This window comes from Ornithorhynchus anatinus, chromosome X2, assembly GCF_004115215.2.
Source record: "Ornithorhynchus anatinus isolate Pmale09 chromosome X2, mOrnAna1.pri.v4, whole genome shotgun sequence".
Lineage (NCBI taxonomy): Eukaryota > Metazoa > Chordata > Mammalia > Monotremata > Ornithorhynchidae > Ornithorhynchus > Ornithorhynchus anatinus.
In genome coordinates, this window is record NC_041750.1 from 5273125 (window position 1) to 5292655 (window position 19531).

Sequence of the window (19531 nt, forward strand, 5' to 3'; positions counted from 1 at the left end):
CCTGAATTCTCCCAGAAGCGAGACAAGAAGCTACCAAAACAAACTTACTTTACTCTGGGTGTTTCAAATCCAGGTCTTATTCATAAGGATATACTTTCCCCAGCAAATACATACCGAGAAGGTTGCGCTCTTCCCTCTCCTTTTCCCATCCGCCCTCTGCCGAGCTTCCAGACTCAAGTGAAAGGCCAGAAAAGCCCCCACTTGGAACGTTGGGTGTTTCCCCCCCGACAGCCTTGGACCCTGTCAAAAATCACTTTCTATCACTTTATCATAACTGCTTTATTTTTTTTAAGGTTGCCCTGGACGGAACTCCCGTGGCTTGTGTGCTGTCGAGCCACTTTATGAGCCGCAAGTGTAGAGAGTAAGTGGCTGTATACACTGGCCTCGGCCATTCCCGCTTTAACGGAGGGGATTCTCCCAGCGGCTGTTCGCCTTCCTCCTGCTCAAAAATCATCTCGACTCCCCATGGCTGTTGCAGCGCTCGCTCCGCTCCGACACATGAGTCTGTCTGAGAGAAAAAAAGAGTCAGTCCCGATGCCATCTTTTCACTTTATTACAAGTTCCCGAGACTCTCTTTCTTCCTCTTCTCGGCGATGAGCTCCTGAATCCTGCGATTGCGCGTTTTCTCGAGGGGCGTGGACCGGCGCGGGGCGGGGATGGCGTTGTGCTCCTGGGCCCCGTCGGCCGGGCTGGGGCCACGGTAGGGGTCATCCAGGGCGTTGGTCTCTGGGCGGTCGTCGGTGGCGTTGAGGCTGAGGCGGGCGGTCGGGGGAGGGGAGCCGCTGGGGGTCCCCGGGGTTGGGGGGGGAACCGTCAGGGTCCCAGAGGGTGCGGGCAGGGCCTGGATGTCATTGTTCTTGATGGGAGGCCGCTGGGGCACATTGCCCGCCTCAGTGGTGTTCGGGTTGCAGGACTTGCAGCACAACTTATTGTACCCAGGGATGGCACAGTAGCGAGACAGGACTTCCATGCGACAAAACATGGACTTGTCTCCTTGGCAGCGGCCCTCTGGAAGAGAACAGAAGAAGGGCCAGATGGATCTCGTGTGGGGAGGTGGGGAGGCAGAGTGGTTGGCCGGAGGGGGCCGGCTTACTCTCTCCCCACTCTTGCCCCGAGACCTAGGCACATGGGCGTGAGTGAGGTTACCCAGAGACAGAGTACACAGAGTCCAATGAACTTGGCAGGACCAGGAGGTCAGAGAGCCAGGTTCTAGTCCCGATTGGCCACTTACCTTCCGTGTGACCTGGAGCGAGTCACTTAACCTCTCTGTTCCTCAGTCTCCTTATCTGTAAAACGGGGACATGACGCTTGCTCTGCCCTCCTTCCTGCCTGCGAACTCCAGGGCAGGCAGGGACTACGTCCAATCTGATGCCCTCTTATCTAGCCAATTAACCAATCAGCGGTATTAGGTGAGCACTTACTGGGGGCAGAGTACTAAGCACTTGGGTGAGCACAATACAATCCATCCTAGCGCTCAGCACAATGCTTGGCACATAGTAAGTGTATAATCAATACCATCCTCATTATTACCAACCCTGACCTGGGCAGGCAGTGACATTGGGAAAACCAAACAAGAACCAGCACGTCTCCTCATGAGTGGCTTAGTTCACCAACTATACCTGTGAGCTAGTGAACCTTAGCACTCATAAAAACATGTCGGCTTTATTTCTTTTTCCATCCTCTGTGGTTGTAAGTATTTTTATGCGTGTCTCTCCCATTAGCGCGTTAAGCTCTCCGTGGACAGGAAATGTGTTTCTTTGTTGTTCTGCAGTCTGAAACACCTGGCATCAAGTAGGTGCTCAAACGCTAACGATAATAACAGTAATAATTACGGTATTTGTGAAGCACTTACTATATGCAGAGCACTGTACTAAGCGCTTGGTAAAGTACATTCCCCTCGTGCTAGGAAAATGGCCCGAGCACCCCAAAGCACTGCGTAAGCCCCCGAGAAGATTCAGAAAGTTGACGAGGACTCGGCAAAGCAAAGAGGACATGCCCTCTTCCCTGAGAGGGAGAAGGTAGAGCGGTAGAGTGTTTCAATGGCAAACATAGCAGTCCCCGGTGGTTGGGGGAGGCGGGCGGGGTTATCCTCTCCCATTCTCCTTCTGACATTGGGATCCTGGAAAAGAGGCCCTTTTTGTGGGGGTGGGGAGGGATCCCCATCCTTGACATATTTCCTACCCAAAAACATGTCCCAGAAGCCCAGTACCCCGTCTTCACTACACACCTTACGTCGTGCCCCCAAAAGCCACTTTAATATGCTATCTTTTAATCGTAGGCCTGGACCGAGGGTTTGGTGTGGAAGTGGTCCTCTCACTTTGCAGTAGATGGGTTGTCCCATGTAGCAGGACCCTTCCTGGATTTAAATTCACCCCCTCCAGAATCTAGCTACCTACCTATAATAGAGAGCTAGAAGAGATTAATTTACATTTAATTTCATTGTTGCAAATGCAAGGATGAGATATAGACTTAATTGCTGTTGAACTACACATTTACAAATGTAATTTATACTTAGAATACATTTGAGGTAATAGAAATGTATATTTAATTCTTGCATTTCCAGCAGTGAAAGATGCAGGCCATTTGCTGGGAAACCTAGGTGGTAATTCAATCTTGGACAAAATAGCAAAACACATTGCCGGAGGCTTTAGAAAAACATCTGGTTTTTTTTTCTCCTGTCCCGGCCCACCTGATGTCAGGCGGGGGTGACCCTGAACGTCATCTCGAAAACTCATGAATCCCTGACGCTCAAAGGCTGGGGAAATCAAAATGAATCTCCTGGTCTAGCTTCTCAAACCAACATATCCATTGGGACTGAACTTTTTATTTGTTTTATTTGTAGTACGCATGACAATATGTCTTCCAATCATCAGTAAGAAAAAAAAGTCATTGTTCACAGTCACTTTGGTACACACTATAGTTGTCATAAAAAATATTGAAAGCGAACGGAAATGGCACATCTTTAATATGTTAAATACATACAAAACACTAACAAAATGTCCCTGATAAACCAAAGTGCATATCGACGTAATGCACAATGCCCAGATACCTTATTGCACCATGCTCCGTGGCCACCCATACCTTGAAATACCACTAAACACGTGTCTATTAAAGTTTGAAGTTAACAGTCAGGAATATAGTTATACAGTTAAACACCAAGTATTTTACATAACAGTATTCAGTGCCAGAAATGGATCTCTGCCGCCTCAGCTGATTGAGCAATGGACTAAACAGCCTCCAGGACGACGATTCATATCGACAGCAAAACTTCAGCTATGTGATCACATGATAATGACAGGTTTGAAGTGCTACGTGGCCAGAGGACCCAGGCGTCCAGGCTCACCTCTCCCCTCCCCCTTCTCTCTCCAGGCCAGGCTGAACAATGGCCAAGCGGGGGTGCCCCTGCAGTCAAGGGCAGCCACATCGAACCGATGACATCCGTTTAGCCACGGCATCCTCAACCCTCCTGATGGCTCTGCCGAGAATTCACTAGCGAATCCTCAACCCCGATATGCCAGGGGAGGTTTACGAGGCCCGTTGGATTTTGAGCAGAAAAATGATTTCTTCTCCCCGCCCGCCCCCTCCACCTCTATGAACCGTGGCAGGTTTGTAAACTGTCCTTTCATCCGCGTCGGCTCGACAGGATTGTGGAGCGGGAATTCCGTGGGCCTACGGTTCCCACCTTAAGTTTCTGAATTTAAAGCTGGATCGATTAATGCCGGTACGGTTCATTCCTCTTTTAAGGCATTTGTCTAATTTTTTTTCTCAGCAAAAAAGCAATAAAAGCTTGAGGTAATTCTGTAGTTCACACTGTTATGTTTGCCAGTTGACACGCGTGCATGAGACATATCCTCTCTCTCTCTCGCTCACACACACACAAGCAATATTCGATCAACTCAACATGCACATGGTGAGCAAAGACCGATGGAGGTAATGAATGCAAAAGTGAATGGTTTAGCATCTCAAAGCATGGCACTCTATGAAAATGGCTGACCACCACCCTATATATGTTTCCAGATAAGCCTTTCCATACAGACCATGTATTAGCAAAGATGGGGAGGGATGATATTTGCTAAATCGTGCGGGCCAGGTGAGGGTAGAAAAGCCAACAGTCAAATCGCCCCAACTCAAAAAGAGAGGCATTTTAAGGAAACAAAAAGAACAGCAGCATTGAAAACATCCACAGGAATAAAGACCGGGCTCTTCCCAGCAACAATCACAAAATTCAAGTGAGGGAGCAACCACAGACTGCCCCCTTTCCCCGCCTCCCACCTCCCAAGAAGCATGGCACACCAAGCATGGTCCTCTAAAGGAGAATGGAATTCATTCTTTCATCCAGCCATCTACCCTGTTAGAAGGAAACCAAGACCGGCATGTTACGAGATTTGGGGCCTTGGCAGGAAAGGAGAACTTGAGCACTGCAAAGGTATGTGTCATTATTGTGATGTGATCACATTCACAATAAATTCTTGGTTTTTTGTTTTTTCTTCTTCTTTTTTCGGATACCCAACTGCACATCCCGGAACCCAGTACGAGCCTTTCTTCCGCCCCCGCCGCCACCGGGCCTCAAGCGAACCGATGGTCCCCCGCCTCTCGTCCGGCCCACGTCCGCAGGGCATGGCGCTCTGCCGCCCACTCCAAACAAGACCGAGGTCGAGCACTGAGGCTCAGCAGGAGGGAGGGGGAAAAAAAGGAATTCCATCCGAGGCGGAGCTCAGGGGAATTTTCCATAGAGAGAGAAGAAAAGCGCGAAAGGCAGGACCCACATTTGACGTGGCATGCGTTTAAGGTCAAAGGCAGAGTTATAAACGGGTCTTTTACTTGAAGAGATCTTCTGGATGGGGTAGTCGGGATCTGGTCGGGACAGCCACTGGATGATGTAGTTGGACTTGGTCGGATCGGAGGCGTTTCCTGGTGGGGGGGAAGGAAAGGCAGAGTCACCCACCATGGGCGCACTTCGGGGACCCCCCTCCGTCAGAAACAGCCAGGACCCTCGGGACCAAATGGGGAAGGTTGGAGAGAGTCATGAAAACCCTGCCACAAGTGACCATTTTCCAAGCCCAGGGCAAGTGAGAACGGTTGGACCTTGGCCACTCCCTGCCCCCCGCTCCCTTCGCTTTTTTTTCCTTAATGGTATTCGGTCAGCATTTACTGTATTCCAGCCACTGTACTAAGCGCTGGGGTAGATACAAGCTAATCAGGACACAGTCCCCATCCGACATGGGGGTTTCAGTCTTAACCCCCGTTTTACAGGTGAGATAACTGAGGCACAGAGAAGTGAAGTGACTTGCCCAATGTCACACAGCAGACAAGTGGCAGAGCCAGGATTAGGACCCAGGTCTTTCTGACTCGAAGGCCAGGGCTCTAGCCACTAGGTCATGCTGCTTCTCACCTCACCTGCCCCTAGATGAGTGACCTCAGACCACAGTAGTAGTCAATATTCTGGACTGTAAGCTCATTGTGGGCAGGGAATGTGTCTGTTTATTGTATTCTATTATATTCTCCCAAGCGCTTAGAATAATACTCTCCCCGCAATAAGTGCTCAGTAAATACGACTCAATTAATACTGTCTGTTAAGTGCTTACTTTGTGCAGGGCACTGTACTAAGCGTAGGCAAAGAGTGCTCGGATGGAAGTTAGACACGGACCCTGTCCCTCAAGGGGCTCACGACTGTACCAGGGTTGGAACGTCACTTCGTTCAGAGAAACCTTTTACAGGGAAAAGAGAGGCATGAGCCCCAACCCTGCCCATCTGGCTAGCACTTACTGGGGCAAGGAGCCAGCCTGCAGATCCTCGCCGTTTCGGGTCTGTCTTCCTTACAGGAGCCGATGACGTTGTCTTTGGTCCGGCAGAGGACCTGCCGCTCCTGAGTGCCATTGCCACAGGTGACCGAGCACTGAAGGGGAAAAAAAAATCCACACGGCATGATCATCATTATAATCTCAATCTCTCTCCCTCCCCGCCACCCCGATACCCTGGATCCTTTCTCGTGACTTGCTTAAACCCTGTGCAAATTTAAACACTGACCTTATTTCTGCTTCTCATGCTAGGTAGAAAAGGGGTCATTTTTGCTCTCCCTCAATCCCCAGCCTGCTCTGGGTGAAAAAACCCTCAACAGACCACAGTAGAAGAATCTCCCTGTGGGGCTTGTTGAAGAGGGGTCCTCAGGCACCAGGGCTCTAAGCACATCCCAGAGCTCTTGAGTTTTAATCTGGACTTTGGCAAAGAGAATCTGTGCAGAGTAAGGGCAGAAACAGGCACAGCTTCAGCCAGGAAACCAGATGAGCCATCCCCTCAGGGAACCACAGGGTACCGCCCCATGAAGTTTCTTTTAAAAATGGCAGCACCCCTTCCCTTCACCAAGATGGCTGCCTCTTCTAGGCTTTCCACAGATGGCCCTGCACTGCCCTTCTCTAAAATGGTGGTGCCATTGCCCTCCTCAAAGATGATGACTGCATGGCTTCTTTAAAAAATGGCCATACTGCTGCTCTCCTCAAGATAGGTGCCACTCCTCAACCTTCCAAAGATGACTGCACCGCTGCACGTCTCCAAGATGGACTCACTGCAACCTTTCTCCAAGATGGCAACCGCATAACTTCTCTCAAAGACAGCCACCGTTTCTGGCTCTTCCAAAGGCGGCTGTCAATTCTGGACCTTCCAAAGACACCCACCCCTTCTGGACTTTCCAAAGACAGCCCCTGCTTAGGGATTGAATTCACAAGTCGGGGTGTCAGGCCTGAGCTGCTCGGAGCTCTTGATGGAAGGGTAGCTACGGAAGCACTCTTCTGGAAAATATTCTGTCTGATGGCATCACGTTGTCTTGTCTCTGGAGACATAACACCTACCTATCTTTTGTCTATCTTCACTTATCATCTATTTATCTACCCATCTACCTACCCACCTTTCTATGTATATTTTAGTTTTGTATAGATGGATATATTGACATGTGTATAAATATATGGAGATGTCAATTTATAGCTATCTGTATAGGTACTTATATAGATATTTATTTAGATAGCCTTATTTACCAAAAAAAAGTAATTGCACATTAAAGAGTAACCATGTAATCTGATCATGATAAACCAGTGTATCAACAGCTCGATCCATTAGCTGTAATTACTCAAGCAATGAGTTTAAAAAAGACTTCAGTAATCCAGCCCCAAGCTGTCTCTATCCACAGACGAGCCAATAAATATAAAGCTATTGTTCCCCAAGAGAAAGAGAAGAAGAAGGGGTAATTTTATTTTTCAGCACAACGGGGAATCTAAGACCTCAAACAATACAGAACATTATCTTGTCCTAATTATTATGTCTTATTGCTTTTGAGACTTAATGAACCCATTCGATATTCCTGTAAAACGGCACTGTTCCTATTTTATGCACAGAGAGACCAAGACCCAGAGTGGTGAAGTGACCCGCTCAAGGTTTTCCCAGCCAAAGTTTGACCAAGGATCAAAATCTGGGTCTTTGGAATCCGTGGGCAGCTCTCTTCTCCGCAAGCCTGTGATCCCCATTGTTTTCTATAAAGTTCTCCTTGTCCTCCCTCCCACAAATATGCTACAGGCCTCTGCTCCTTTCCTCATGATTTCGTGCTAACCAGGTTCTGCCTACTTTCTTTTCCACTTCTCTCTAGCCAAATCAGCTTCTGGGTTTTGTTTCTTCTGCTCTCACCACTCCCAAAAGCCTCTTGGGCTCCCAGACCCCTTGCCGGTTCCAGAACCTTCTTCTCCAGCTTTGGACAGCCCTGAGAATGCAGGGACAGACTTTACTCTGTCTCCACTGAGATCACATCCAGCAGTCCACCGCTCCCCCCATCTTCTAAGCTCTACTAAGATTCCATCTCCTCCAGGAACTCTTCCCCGACTAACCTTTCATCTCACCATCCTCTTTCCCTCTTTACTGCATTACCCCTGAAACACTTGGTATTCATCCCACTCTATCCTATCACAGCACTTCTATTTTTTTACTCTATGGCTTCCCCTACCTGTAATTTATTTTTAGGGAAAAAATAATTAATATAAGCATTTACTCTCTGCCAAGCACTAGGATATATACAACTAAATCCGATACAGTGCCTGTCCTTCAATGAGGCTGACAATTTAAGGGGAGGGAGAACAGTATTTAATTTTCTGAGGGAACTGAGGCACAGAGAAGTGAAGTGACTTGCCTAAGGTCACACTGAGGCAAGTGGTGGAGCCGGGACTAGGAACTCAGGTCCTCTGACTCCCAGGCCCATGCTCTTTCCATTAGGCGACAGTTCCTCCCAGTGTCTGTCTCCCGCTCTAGACTGTAAAGTCCTTGAGGGCAGGGTTCTTGTCTACTGTACTTTCCAAGCAAAATCATGGCCTTTGTTAGGTGCTAATTGTGTGCCAAGCACTGTACTAAGCGCCGGGTTAGATACAGAATCATCAGCTTGGACACAGGCCCTCTTCCATACGGGATTCACAGTCTAAGAGGGAAGGAGAACAGGCATATAATCCCCATTTAACAGGGGAGGAAACTGAAGCCCAGAGAAGAGAAGTGACTTACCTAAGGTCACATGGCAGGCAAGAGGTGGAGCCGGGATGAGAACTCAGGTCCCCTGACTCCCAGGTCCGGGGTCTTTCTCCAAGACCAGGCACCCCATCCCCCACCAGCTGTGCCCCCGTGGGACCCTCCCCATCCCCACCAGGCTGTCGAGCTGCAGGTGAGCGCAGCCAGGGGCACTCACCTGGGACCAGGGCCCGAGCCGCCACTCGGCCGGGCACAGGTGGCGATTGCAGGCCCTACGGGCCTCGGGCCGGTCGTCGTCGCAGTACTTGGTGTGGACGGAGCGGTTGGTGCGGTCGCTCAGCTGCTGGATGCAGCGCACCCAACGCACCTGAAAGCCCGTCTTCCCACAACTCTTGCTGCACGGCTCCCAGTCCCCAGCGACCCACCTGCAACCATGGGGACACAAGCAGCGGCAGGCTGCTTACGGGCCGGGAACCGACCCCCCTGCACCTTTCTGCTCCTCCCTGGCCTTCTCCCACTGTCCTCCCGCATCCTCCCAATACCATGAGGGCTGCCGCCTATAAGGCTGAGAATGTTGGGACAGAGGTGGCCCTACTCTAATGTGTCATGGAAACTCTTGCTCAGGACCTCCCTCCTGCCCAGCAGACCACCGCCCTCTCCATCTTTAAAGCATTTTTGAAATTGTGCCTCCTCTAGGAAGCCTTCCCTGATTAATCTCTCTTCCCTCCACCCCCTGGTTGATACTCCAGTACTTCAAAATCACAGAGGCACTTGGCAGAGTCCTCCTAACCCCAAACAGCACTTATATACAGATCTTCAAACTCTGTGGCTTCCCTCTACATGTAATTTACATTTGTGTCCGGCCCCTTCCCCAGAACAATCACAAAGCATGTAGAGTTTACACGATGTCTAAATGGAGGAATCTATGGCAATCCCCGGGTGGCTCGAGTTATTAAGAGCCAAACTCACTGCCTTTGGTTTTCTAATATTTTCTGAGCTCTGTTTCAATGTCTCCCCCTCCAGACTGTAAACTCCTTGATGGCAGGTGTGTTTGCCAATTCTGTAGTATTGTCCTCTCCCAAGCATTTACTCCAGACCCCTGAACATAATAAGCACTCAATAAATACCATTGATTGATTAATCGAGTTTCATTAATGGTTGGGTTTGAGGAGAAACGTGGCAATTGTGCTCAGAAAGAACGCTCCATAAATATTTTGGGGAGTGATGGTTTCCACTCTTTAAAACCCAGTAAAGCCTCCCGTGTGATCTAGTTAGAGCCAAGTTAGGAAGGAGAGGCTGGCTGACACTTTGCCCCCTCAAAGGAGACAGTCTTCTTAAGAGACAGGCTGCCTCCCAAGTGCTATTCCTGGCACAGATCTGATGGATGGGCACTGGCAGAATAAACAGACCTCTGGCTGGGAATTCCAGGAACATAGGCGCTGGAACACCTCTGGATCAAATAGGCAGCTAAGGTATACAATCTTGGCTTTCAGGCTTGAGGACTCCATGAACCCCATTCCTACCCCTCACCTGGCTCCCTGCCTCCTCTCTCTTTCTCTCGCTTGCTTCTTCCTACTTCCTCCCCACTCTCCTCCTTTTCCTCCCCCTTTCCTGCTGTTTTCCTTTCCTGCCTCCCTTCCTCCCTCCATGTAAGCTCCTTGTGGGCAGGAACTGCAGCTACCAACTCTGTTGTAATGTACTTTCCCAAGTACTTAGTCCAGTGCTCTGCACATAGTAAGTGTTCAGTAAATATCAACGATTGATCTCTCCCCCACTTCTTCCATCATCCCTCCATCTCTTCCTTCTCTCCCTGCCTTCCTCCCCACCACCTTCCTGTTTTCCCTTCTCCAGGCCCTCTGTCTCCCCTTCCCTCATTCCCCCCCCTTATCAATTGATCAATGGTATTTATTGAGCTCTTACTGCATGCAGTGCACTGGACTAAGTGCTTGGGAAAGTACAGTCTAACAGAGTTAGTAGACACTTCCCTGCCCAAAATGAGCTTACGGTCTGGAGGACTGCAAGCCGAGTTAGACGGTATGACTAAGATTTACTCTCCTCTTCTTTCTTCCCTCCTTCATCTTTCCCTCCCTCTCTTTCTCTCTCTCTCTTTCCCCTCCTCCTTCCCTCCCTTCCCTCTTTCTTTCCTTTCCTCCCTCCTCTTTTTCCTTCCTCCCTCCCTCGAGCGCAGAGCAAGCCACTCTTGGGTGCCCCCTCGCCCTCGGCCCCCCTCCAAAGCCCTTCCCCTGATGTGTGGGCCTCCTGCCCCAGCCTATGCTGCACCCTGAGTCAGCATCAGAGGTCCCGGCGGTGGGTGGGGGTGCTGGGGGTGAGCAGGCGGGATCTTACAGTGGCTGAGAACACTGGTGTAGGTTGCAGCCTCGGCGGATGGGTTTGGGCTTCTTGATGGAGTCGCAGAAGCGCCGGTGGACCATCTTGTTGTCGGCCTTCCGCCGGCACCCATACTTGGTCAACTGGTGACCTGAATTGAGACCAGGGAGCACAGTCTTGGCCTGCGCCCCTCCATGCCCCTCTGCCCACCTCCATACCCCTCTGCTCCCTGCCTCTCCCCATCCCGCCACGCCCCTCCAAACTCCATCGGCCCCCTCTGTGCCCCTCCATACCCCATTGGGTCCCTGTGTTCCCCTCCGCTCTCTATCATGCTCCTCCAAGCCCCTCTGCACCCCATTGTAGCCCACCGAGGTGGGGCCTGGGAATCTGTCCCCGCTGTCAGGTGAGGGGGAGTAGCAGAGCATCGCACTCACCTCCTCCACAGGGCTTGGAGCACTGGGACCACTTCTTCAGGGCCCACTCGTAGCTGACAGACAGCTCCACCAGAACGTTGTTGCCGTCCACGGTCAACGAGTCTTCGTGGATCATGTACTTATACGTCAGAGTGATCTTCTCGCTGCCTCGTGGGGAGACCTAGCCAGCCAAGCACACACGCCGGAAGGGGAGGGCGTTGGGGGAGGAGGGGGCGCTCCTTCACTGCCTGGGCCACTGACTAGGTTGAAAGGTTGAAATCCAGGACCCGAGAATTAATATTTGCCAAAGGGTTTGGAAGCAGCATGGCCTGGGAGTCAGAGGATCTGGTTTCTAATCCCGACTCTGCCACTTGTCTGCTGCGTGATGTTGGGGGAGTCGCTTCACTTCTCTGCGCCTTAGTTACTTCATCTGTAAAATGGGGATGAAGACTGTGAGCCCCATGTGGGATAGGGACTGTCCAACCTGATTAGCTTGTATCTACCCCAGTGCTTAGTACAGTGCCTGGCATATAGTAAGCACTTAATATCTTAAAAAAAAAAAAAAGGATCAGGCTCTCAGCTCAGGGGCCTCTGAAGAGAGTATTCAACAGGGACTTACCAACACTATAATTCTACTGTGTAGAGGCCCCATGGTCTGGACCATCTCTCTGTCATCATCATTCCGATACTCCCACTCCACACCCATGTCAATGAACACTCTGGAGTCCGGCACGATGTTTTCTTCGTTTAAAACAAATTTTCCCGTTTCCTGGTTTTTGATGGCTAGGAGATACCAAAAAGAAAACAGCACCCTTAATATTCTAATTAACTGTAAACTCTTTGAGATTAGGGATCATGTCTACCAATCTATGGTATTGAATTCTCCCAAGTGCTTAGTCTGGTGTCTGCACCCAGTAAGGGCTCAATAATAATCATTAATTGATGGATTGAAAGCTCCTTGAGGGCAGGAATCAGGTCTTGCAACTTTATTGAATGCTGCCAAGTGCTCATTACAGTGCTCTGCACACAGTGGACTGCTAGTTTCTTGAGGGCAGGGATAGTGGCTACCAATGCTATTATACTGTACTCGCCTAAGTGCTTATACAGTGCATTGCACAGAAACACCACTCAATAAATGCCACTGATTTGAACCTGAGTGGCCTCCAGTTTTGGCCCCCCATATCGGAGAACACTGGTACTCATAATCCTGTCAGGGTGTGTATTTTTGCTTTGCTTTGGCTAGAGCGGGAGGGCCGGATTATGAAATGTTTTCCGACAGCACTCGTCGGGCAGGACAGTCTGTGAGTCCCATGAGGGACAGGGACTGCATCTAATCTCATCATCTTGCAGCGAGGCGAAGTGGAAAGAAGACGGGCTTGGAAGTCAGAGATCATGGGTTCTAATCCCAGCTCTGCTACTTATCAGCTGTGTGACTTTGGGCAAGTCACTTAACTTCTCTGTGCCTCAGTAGCATGGCTCAGTGGAAAGAGCACAGGCTTTGGCCTCAGGGATCATGAGTTCGAATCCCAGCTCTGCCACTTGTCGGCTGTGTAACTGTGGGCAAGTCACTTAACTTCTCTGTGCCTCAGTTCCCTCATCTGTAAAATGGGGATTAAGACTGTGAGCCCCACGTGGGACAACCTGATTCCCCTATGTCTACCCCAGCGCTTAGAACAGTGCTCAGCACATAGTAAGCGCTTAACAAATACCAACATTATTATTATTATTATTAAAATGGGGATTAAGACTGTGAGCCCCAAATGGGACAACCTGATTACCTTGTAACTACCCAGTGCTTAAAACAGTGCTTGGCACAGAGTAGGTGCTTAACAAATACCTTAATTATTATTATTATTATTATTATCTACCCCAGTGTTTAGTGCAGTGCTTGGCAAGTAGTAAGCACTTATCCAATCCCAAAACAAAACAAAGGGTCAGTTCAGTCAGTTGGTCATATTTATTGAGAGCTTACTGTGTCCACTGTATTAAGGGCTTGGGTGACAACATTATAATAATATAACAGACACATTCCCTGCCCACAGTGAGTTTACAGTCTAGAGAGGTCAGGATGGAATCACCAGTGCCAACACGGATGCTATTTCAGCACACCTCGGGTCCTCCCTGGATGCCTCCACTTGAGAGAGAAGAAAAGGAACTGATATTAGGGGGCAAGAGTTTGCCTGAATTTGGGCGAGTACTGGCGTTTGGATGGTGCCAGAGGAATGCTTGGCAGGCAGGTTGACCGACTGTCACAGGCCTGGAGGACCACAACACCTGGAAACGTTCACTCCAGGATAGGAAAGGAGACCCTCCCCTGCCATCCATTTTTGAATCCCTAAAGAATGCCAAGCGACCTCTTCTGAGGTAACATTCATTCATTCATTCTTTCAATTGTATTTATTGAGCGCTTACTGTGCTAAGCTCTTGGGACAGTATAATACAATGATAGACACATTCCCTGCCCACAGCGAATTTACGGTCTAGAGAGGGGGCGGACAGGGACTTAAAACACTCACCTAAGTTGTGGCCGGTAGAATCCGTCTCTTGGATCAAAAGGTGTCTTGCGCCCACTGGAATTTCAAACATCTTCAGGTAACCTTCATTAGGATATGGAAAGAAAAATCAGTTACCGCGAAAGATGACATGGATAATACCATGACATCTCCCTGGATCTCTAAAACGCCAGTTGGAATCATTAGGCTGTTTCCCACTGAAATGTCTGGAGAGGATCTTTCCTTAGAGGGGAGAAAGGGCCAGACAGACCAGACGATCAAATCGCCCCTGGAACCACTATAGGGTTAAGGCTTGGACTCCCAAAGCCATCTATTGTCCCCCTGATGGCTGGGGATTGGGGACTGGGGAGCCGAGGCTGGGGCTGGCTGACCTGGTTTCTTGGGTGACCGTGAGAAGGTCCCTTTGACCACTTTGCAGTGGGAGCTGTCCCCGCCGCACACACCACACTTGTCCTCCTGCTTCGTGGACCCGATCACCCGATCGCAGCCAACTTTCTGGGAGGAAGAAAGGACACGGCCCCATGTTTCTTCATGGCCCACACGTCCAGGGCAGCCCGGTTTGGAAAGGGTTAAGGGGCCTGCCGCTCCCTTAAAGTCCCTTATGTTGACCTCAGGGAGCTGCTCCTTTACCCGGGCCCACTGGCAAACGTCAGCAGAGAACGGTCCCCTATACTACCCCAACAGCAATCCTCCCCAGTGAACCGGTCCCTTACATCAGCCTAAGAACGATCTTCTGCAATGCACTGGTCCCTTTCATCTGCCTAAGAATGATCTTCCGCAATGAACCAGTCCCTTACACTGATCCAAAGGCAATCCTCCTCAGTGAACCGGTTGATCCCAACCCTGCTCTGGATCCTCAGCTTTAATCCCACTGTTGGGAACCCCAGGGGACACCCCGGGCTGAAGCTGTCCGGTCGCTTACCAAGCAGTCTCCTCGAACACAGATGCTATAGGGGTCTTTGTAGGAGCAGTGGGTGCCATCATGCACCATACGCTTCATGTACACGGCTTCGCCCGTCTCCTTTGATTCGCAGTACAGGTGGCACCTCTCTTTAGCTAGAGGGAGACAGGACCACACACGCTTCAGGCATTGATCCATCCGCTCCGTAAGCAGAGATCGTCTTTACATCTCTTCTGGGAGGGCTCCCTTAATCAATGAAGCGTCTTTATTGAGCACTTACTGGGTGCAGAGCACTGTACTAAGCGCTTGGTCAGCATGTGGTTGCCAGCGTCTCTCCCTCCTCCCCCTCACCACTCATTAGATGGAAGTAGCAGTAAAGGTAGAAATAATAGAAAGTAGCCATCATATTTATTGAAGGCTTCCCCCCACCTTTTTTAATGCTATTTATTAAATGCTTACTGTGCGCCAGGCACTATACTAAACATTGCGGTAGATACAAAAGAATCAGATTGGACAAAGTCCCACATGGGGCTCACAGTCTTAATTCCCATTATACAAATGAGATAACTGAGGTACAGAGAAGTAAAGTGACTTGCCCAAGGTCACCCAGCAGATCAGTGTTGGAGTCAGGATTAGAGCCAGGTCCTGTATCTACCCCAGCGCTTAGAACAGTGCTCTACACGTAGTAAGTGCTTAACAAATACCAACATTATTATTACTATTATTCTATGCCTGTGCTCTTTCCACCAGACCACACTGCTTTCCATTTGGTGCGGTGCACTATAGCAAGTACTTGGGAAGGACAGAATAATAATACGTTGTGTTTCCTGCCCACGGGGAGTCTCTACTCTAAAGGGGAGACTAGAATAAAAATATTTCTAACTAGTCAGTGCTGAAGAGGATGTAAATTAGTTCCTACATGCTGGTGTTGGCTAAAGGGATGATTTAATTTGGGGAGATTAGTGAATGAAGGTTTTTTGGAGGAAGTGGGTTTTAGGAGGGCTTTGAAGGTGGGGAGAGCTTTGGGCTGTCTGAGGGGCAGAAGGAGTTTCAAGTTGGGGGAAGAGTGTGAGTGAGGGGATGAAGGCGGGGGAGTCGAGAGCGAAGACTGGCCAGAAAGCTGGCTTAGGAGGAGGAAAGACAACCAATTGGAAAATAGGGGGAGAAGAAAGCACAGAGGGAAGGTGAGACCAGAGGTTGGAGAGGCTCCTTGAGGGAAGGCCATGGTGTCTTGCTGTTGTTGGACTCTACCAAGCACTTAGTACAGTGCCTAGAGCTCAATGGATGCCCCCCAAAAACCACTGATTGATTTCTGCTCAAACCCAAATCTGTAATCCCATAACAGGGTTCATACCAAAGGGAACTAGAGGATTGGTTGACACTGAGAAAATGGAGATCTCTTTTGTGCGTGGAAAGCGAACTTATGGGATCTGAATTATAAAGCTTGGCCCTGGGGGTGGGCCCTGACCCCCCCAAGAACATGGCGGCATCCTCGGTTCCGCTTTCAGCCCTAGAAGAAGTTACGAGATCGAAGGGGCGCCCCCAGATGGGAGCAGGGCCCCAGCAAACATGGTTTTCCCAATCTGGCCTGGGGCTTGGAGATTTCCCGGGATTCCGACCTGCCGCCTGCATCCATTTGCCCAAACCACTGACTTCTACATGGAAGGGGACTCCCAGAGGTCAATATAAAGAATAATATAACAGACACGGTCCTCCCCTGCCCCAAGGAAGGCAGTGGCGGGTGAGAGGGAGGCTCCGCATGTCTGCTCTGTGGTCCCCCGGGCCTACTGCTCACCATCCGGGTGCTCGTACGGGAGCCAGTGGTGCTTGACATCCTGATGCTCAAAGTATGGGTCCCACTGGCGACACTGCTCCTCTCGGAAGTCATCCAAGACAGAGGGGCATTCCTGAGTGTTGCACAGCTGAAATTCGTAGTTGGGGCCCATGCATGTGCGACCACCGTTGGCTGGGCTGGAAAACAATAACGAGAATAATAATCAGCTTCAACTGGAAAGCAGATTTTTAATTTATTTACTGTGGCAATGGTTAAGTGCTTCCTATGTTGCCTAGCACTGTACTAAGCGCCAGAGAGCTAAAGGATCATCAGGTCGAATACAGCTGCTGTGGCACACAGGACACTCAGTCTAAGGGGGAGGGAGAAAGGAGAGGCAGGGGTTGTCGGCTGTTCTCCATCTCTTGCTTGAACCTTGGGCAGAGAGAAAGACAGGGTTCTTTATGGGAACTGACAGAGGGTCACTGGGAAAGCAGCAGACCCCTACATCAAAGCGAGGGGTGGGCCTTCCGAGACCCCATACAACCTCCAAAATGGCGTAGAGGATAGAGCATGGGCCTGGAAGGCAGAAGGCCACAGGTTCTAATCCTGGCTCTGCCACTTGTCTGCTGTGTGACCTTGGGCAAGTCACTTCACTTCTCTGGGCCTCAGTTACCTCATCTGTAAAATAGGGATTGAAACTGTGAGCCCCATGTGGGACAGGGACTGAGTCCAACCTAGTTAACTTGTACCTTCCCCAGCGCTTAGTACAGTGCCTGGCATATAGTAAGTGCTTAACAAATGCCATTAAAAAACCACGGGGTGCTCAGAGGGTGCTCAGGGCAGCTTCGGCTTCCACGCCTGCACTGCTGCAGCCAAATCCGCCCCGGCACACCTGGCACGCAGCCCCCTCCGAACAAACTTACTGAGGGTTATCACACTGCCGTGTCCGGAATTTCACTCCGGTGCCACAGGTGCGGGAGCAGGCACCGAACTTGCTCCAAGCGCCCCAGTTTCCATCCTGCTTTAAGATATCCGGCGTCAGCCAGATGCAGTGACCTTTAAAGCAGTGCTGAAAGAGAACACAGTGCAGAGACGGTGAGAAAATCTTCACGTCTTGGCTTCCTTCCTAAGACCCAGTTCCCTGAGCAAAAATCTCTGAGGGTCTTCCGAAGAGGACAACTGATCCCCCTCATCCTAACCACTGGACGCTCGTCTGTCTTCTTTCCCCCTTCATTGGGTAAGGCCTGAAATGCCCCTCTTTCCCCGACGATCCATCATTCGAGAGTGTTTTCTTAGTGTCTACTCTAGGCGGGGTGCTGTACTAAGCGCTGGGGAAATCAATCAGTCAATAAATGGTATTTGTTGAGTGCTTGTTCTGTGCAGAGCACTGGACTAGCACTTGGGAGAGTGCAATACAGTGGAATCCAATCGAATTAGTAGCATGATCCCTGTCCTCGAGGAGTTTACGATCTAACACAGGGGAGAGAGAGACTGAAATTAATTGCAAATAAGAGAAAGGAATGATGGTACCCTAACAGAATATTAATCTGTCAATCTGTAACAAGAAGTGTAATCGTTTGCTTTCCTTTTCTAAGTCAGCATGAAGTTTTCTGCAGCACAAATCAGTTTGGGAATCTGGGAACCAGGCGGGGAACTTGGCAGCCCAGCGTATGGCTCAGTCCATGCCATGAGATTGATAATGCCAATGCTTCCCTAGAGAGAGAGCAGGAGGGGCGTGGTGCATACGTTGAGGAGCAGAGTAGAGCAGTGACACCATTTATGGAGAGCCCGCTTGAACTTTAACTGCAGCCTGAGGGAATTGCTCTGTTTAATCCGTCCTTTTACCGTTACAGTGATTATTAGTAGTTGCAGTGATAGAAACTGTAAATTAATGTCTGGCTACCCTCCAAACTGTAAGCTACTTGCAGGTAGAGAATGTGTCTACCAAATCTGTTGCCTTGTACACTCCCAAGTGCTTAGTACAGTGCTCTGCACACAGTATGTACTCAATAAATTGATCGGTTAAGCTCTCTTCTGCTCAGCCCGGCCCCTTACAGCACTGAATGTAAATATCCTTACACTCTATTACTTTCATGTCTGTCTTCCCTCAAAGACTATAAGCTCCTTGAGGTCAGGGTCGCATCTATCAACTCTGTTGGATTGTCCTTTCCCAAGCCCTAGTCCAGTGCTTTGCACACAGTAAACGCTCAATAAATACCACTGACGGATTAACTGATTCTGCAGCTGTCTTATCCACAGTGTCCCGAGGTCCCCGGGGGCTCCTGACAGTCCCCCAACCCGGACGGCCCCCACCTGGCGATTCAGAAATTAACCCACCTTGCCGGGGGCACACATTGTGCCATCCAGAGGCGGCCCCTTCTTAGTCTTACAGAAGTACGGGTTGTCAGGGTGGCTGCACCACAGCTGTTTGCAGGGGTCAAAGGTCCGGAACTGGAAGACAAGAAAACCAGCACAAGGGATTCTGGGAAGGCTCTGGTAAGCCTCCTGTTAAAAGCAAAGTGGCCCAAGTGGAAAGAGCGCAGGCCTGCAAGTCAGAGGACCTGGGATCTCACTCCGGCTTTGATGCTTGCCTGCCAGGTGACCTTGGGCAAATCACTTCACTTCTCTGGCCTCAGTTTCCTCATCTGTAAAAAAGGGATTCGATAACTATTCTCCCTCCATCTTAGTCTGGGAGCCCCTGGGACCCAGGGACTGTCCAACCTGATGACCTTGTATCTACCCCAGGGCTTAGTAAAGTGTCTGGCATGTGGCAAGCACTTCACAAATATCAATATTATTATTAAAAAGAGAAAAAGGACAAAAGACCCAGTGAGATGGACTGCTTTTGCCTTTTCTGGGTGCCTGGAACTGACCTGTAGGGTAAATCCCTGCTCTGAAACTCCTGAGGTAGCTTCTCTCTGCAGAGCTCTTTAATGGCACAAGAGTTGGGATGACCTAATGGACTAGGCCATAGGCTTGATCTGGACAGGTAATGTGCCTACAGAATCTGTGACACTGCTATAATGTACTCTCCCAAGTGCTTAGAACAGTGCTCTACACATATTAAGTGCTCAGTAAATATGATCAATTGATCAATTGAGTAGGAGTT

General features: G+C 49.8%; 1 protein-coding gene across 1 annotated transcript in view; it reads right to left on the reverse strand.

The window, feature by feature from the left end:
* Positions 1-271: 271 nt before the first annotated feature.
* Positions 272-19531, reverse strand: part of ADAMTS2 (ADAM metallopeptidase with thrombospondin type 1 motif 2) — a 143310-nt gene continuing 124050 nt past the window's right edge. Inside the window, exons 10-22 of the mRNA XM_029052689.2 lie at positions 18760-18873; positions 17346-17491; positions 16444-16619; positions 14670-14803; positions 14119-14242; positions 13751-13831; positions 11854-12017; positions 11256-11415; positions 10840-10972; positions 8711-8918; positions 5767-5896; positions 4822-4911; positions 272-1008 (exon numbers count right to left, since the gene is read on the reverse strand). Coding sequence (XP_028908522.1) covers positions 554-1008; positions 4822-4911; positions 5767-5896; positions 8711-8918; positions 10840-10972; positions 11256-11415; positions 11854-12017; positions 13751-13831; positions 14119-14242; positions 14670-14803; positions 16444-16619; positions 17346-17491; positions 18760-18873 — 2115 coding nt within the window. The 3' untranslated portion in view covers positions 272-553. The remainder of the gene's footprint in view (positions 1009-4821; positions 4912-5766; positions 5897-8710; positions 8919-10839; positions 10973-11255; positions 11416-11853; positions 12018-13750; positions 13832-14118; positions 14243-14669; positions 14804-16443; positions 16620-17345; positions 17492-18759; positions 18874-19531) is intronic.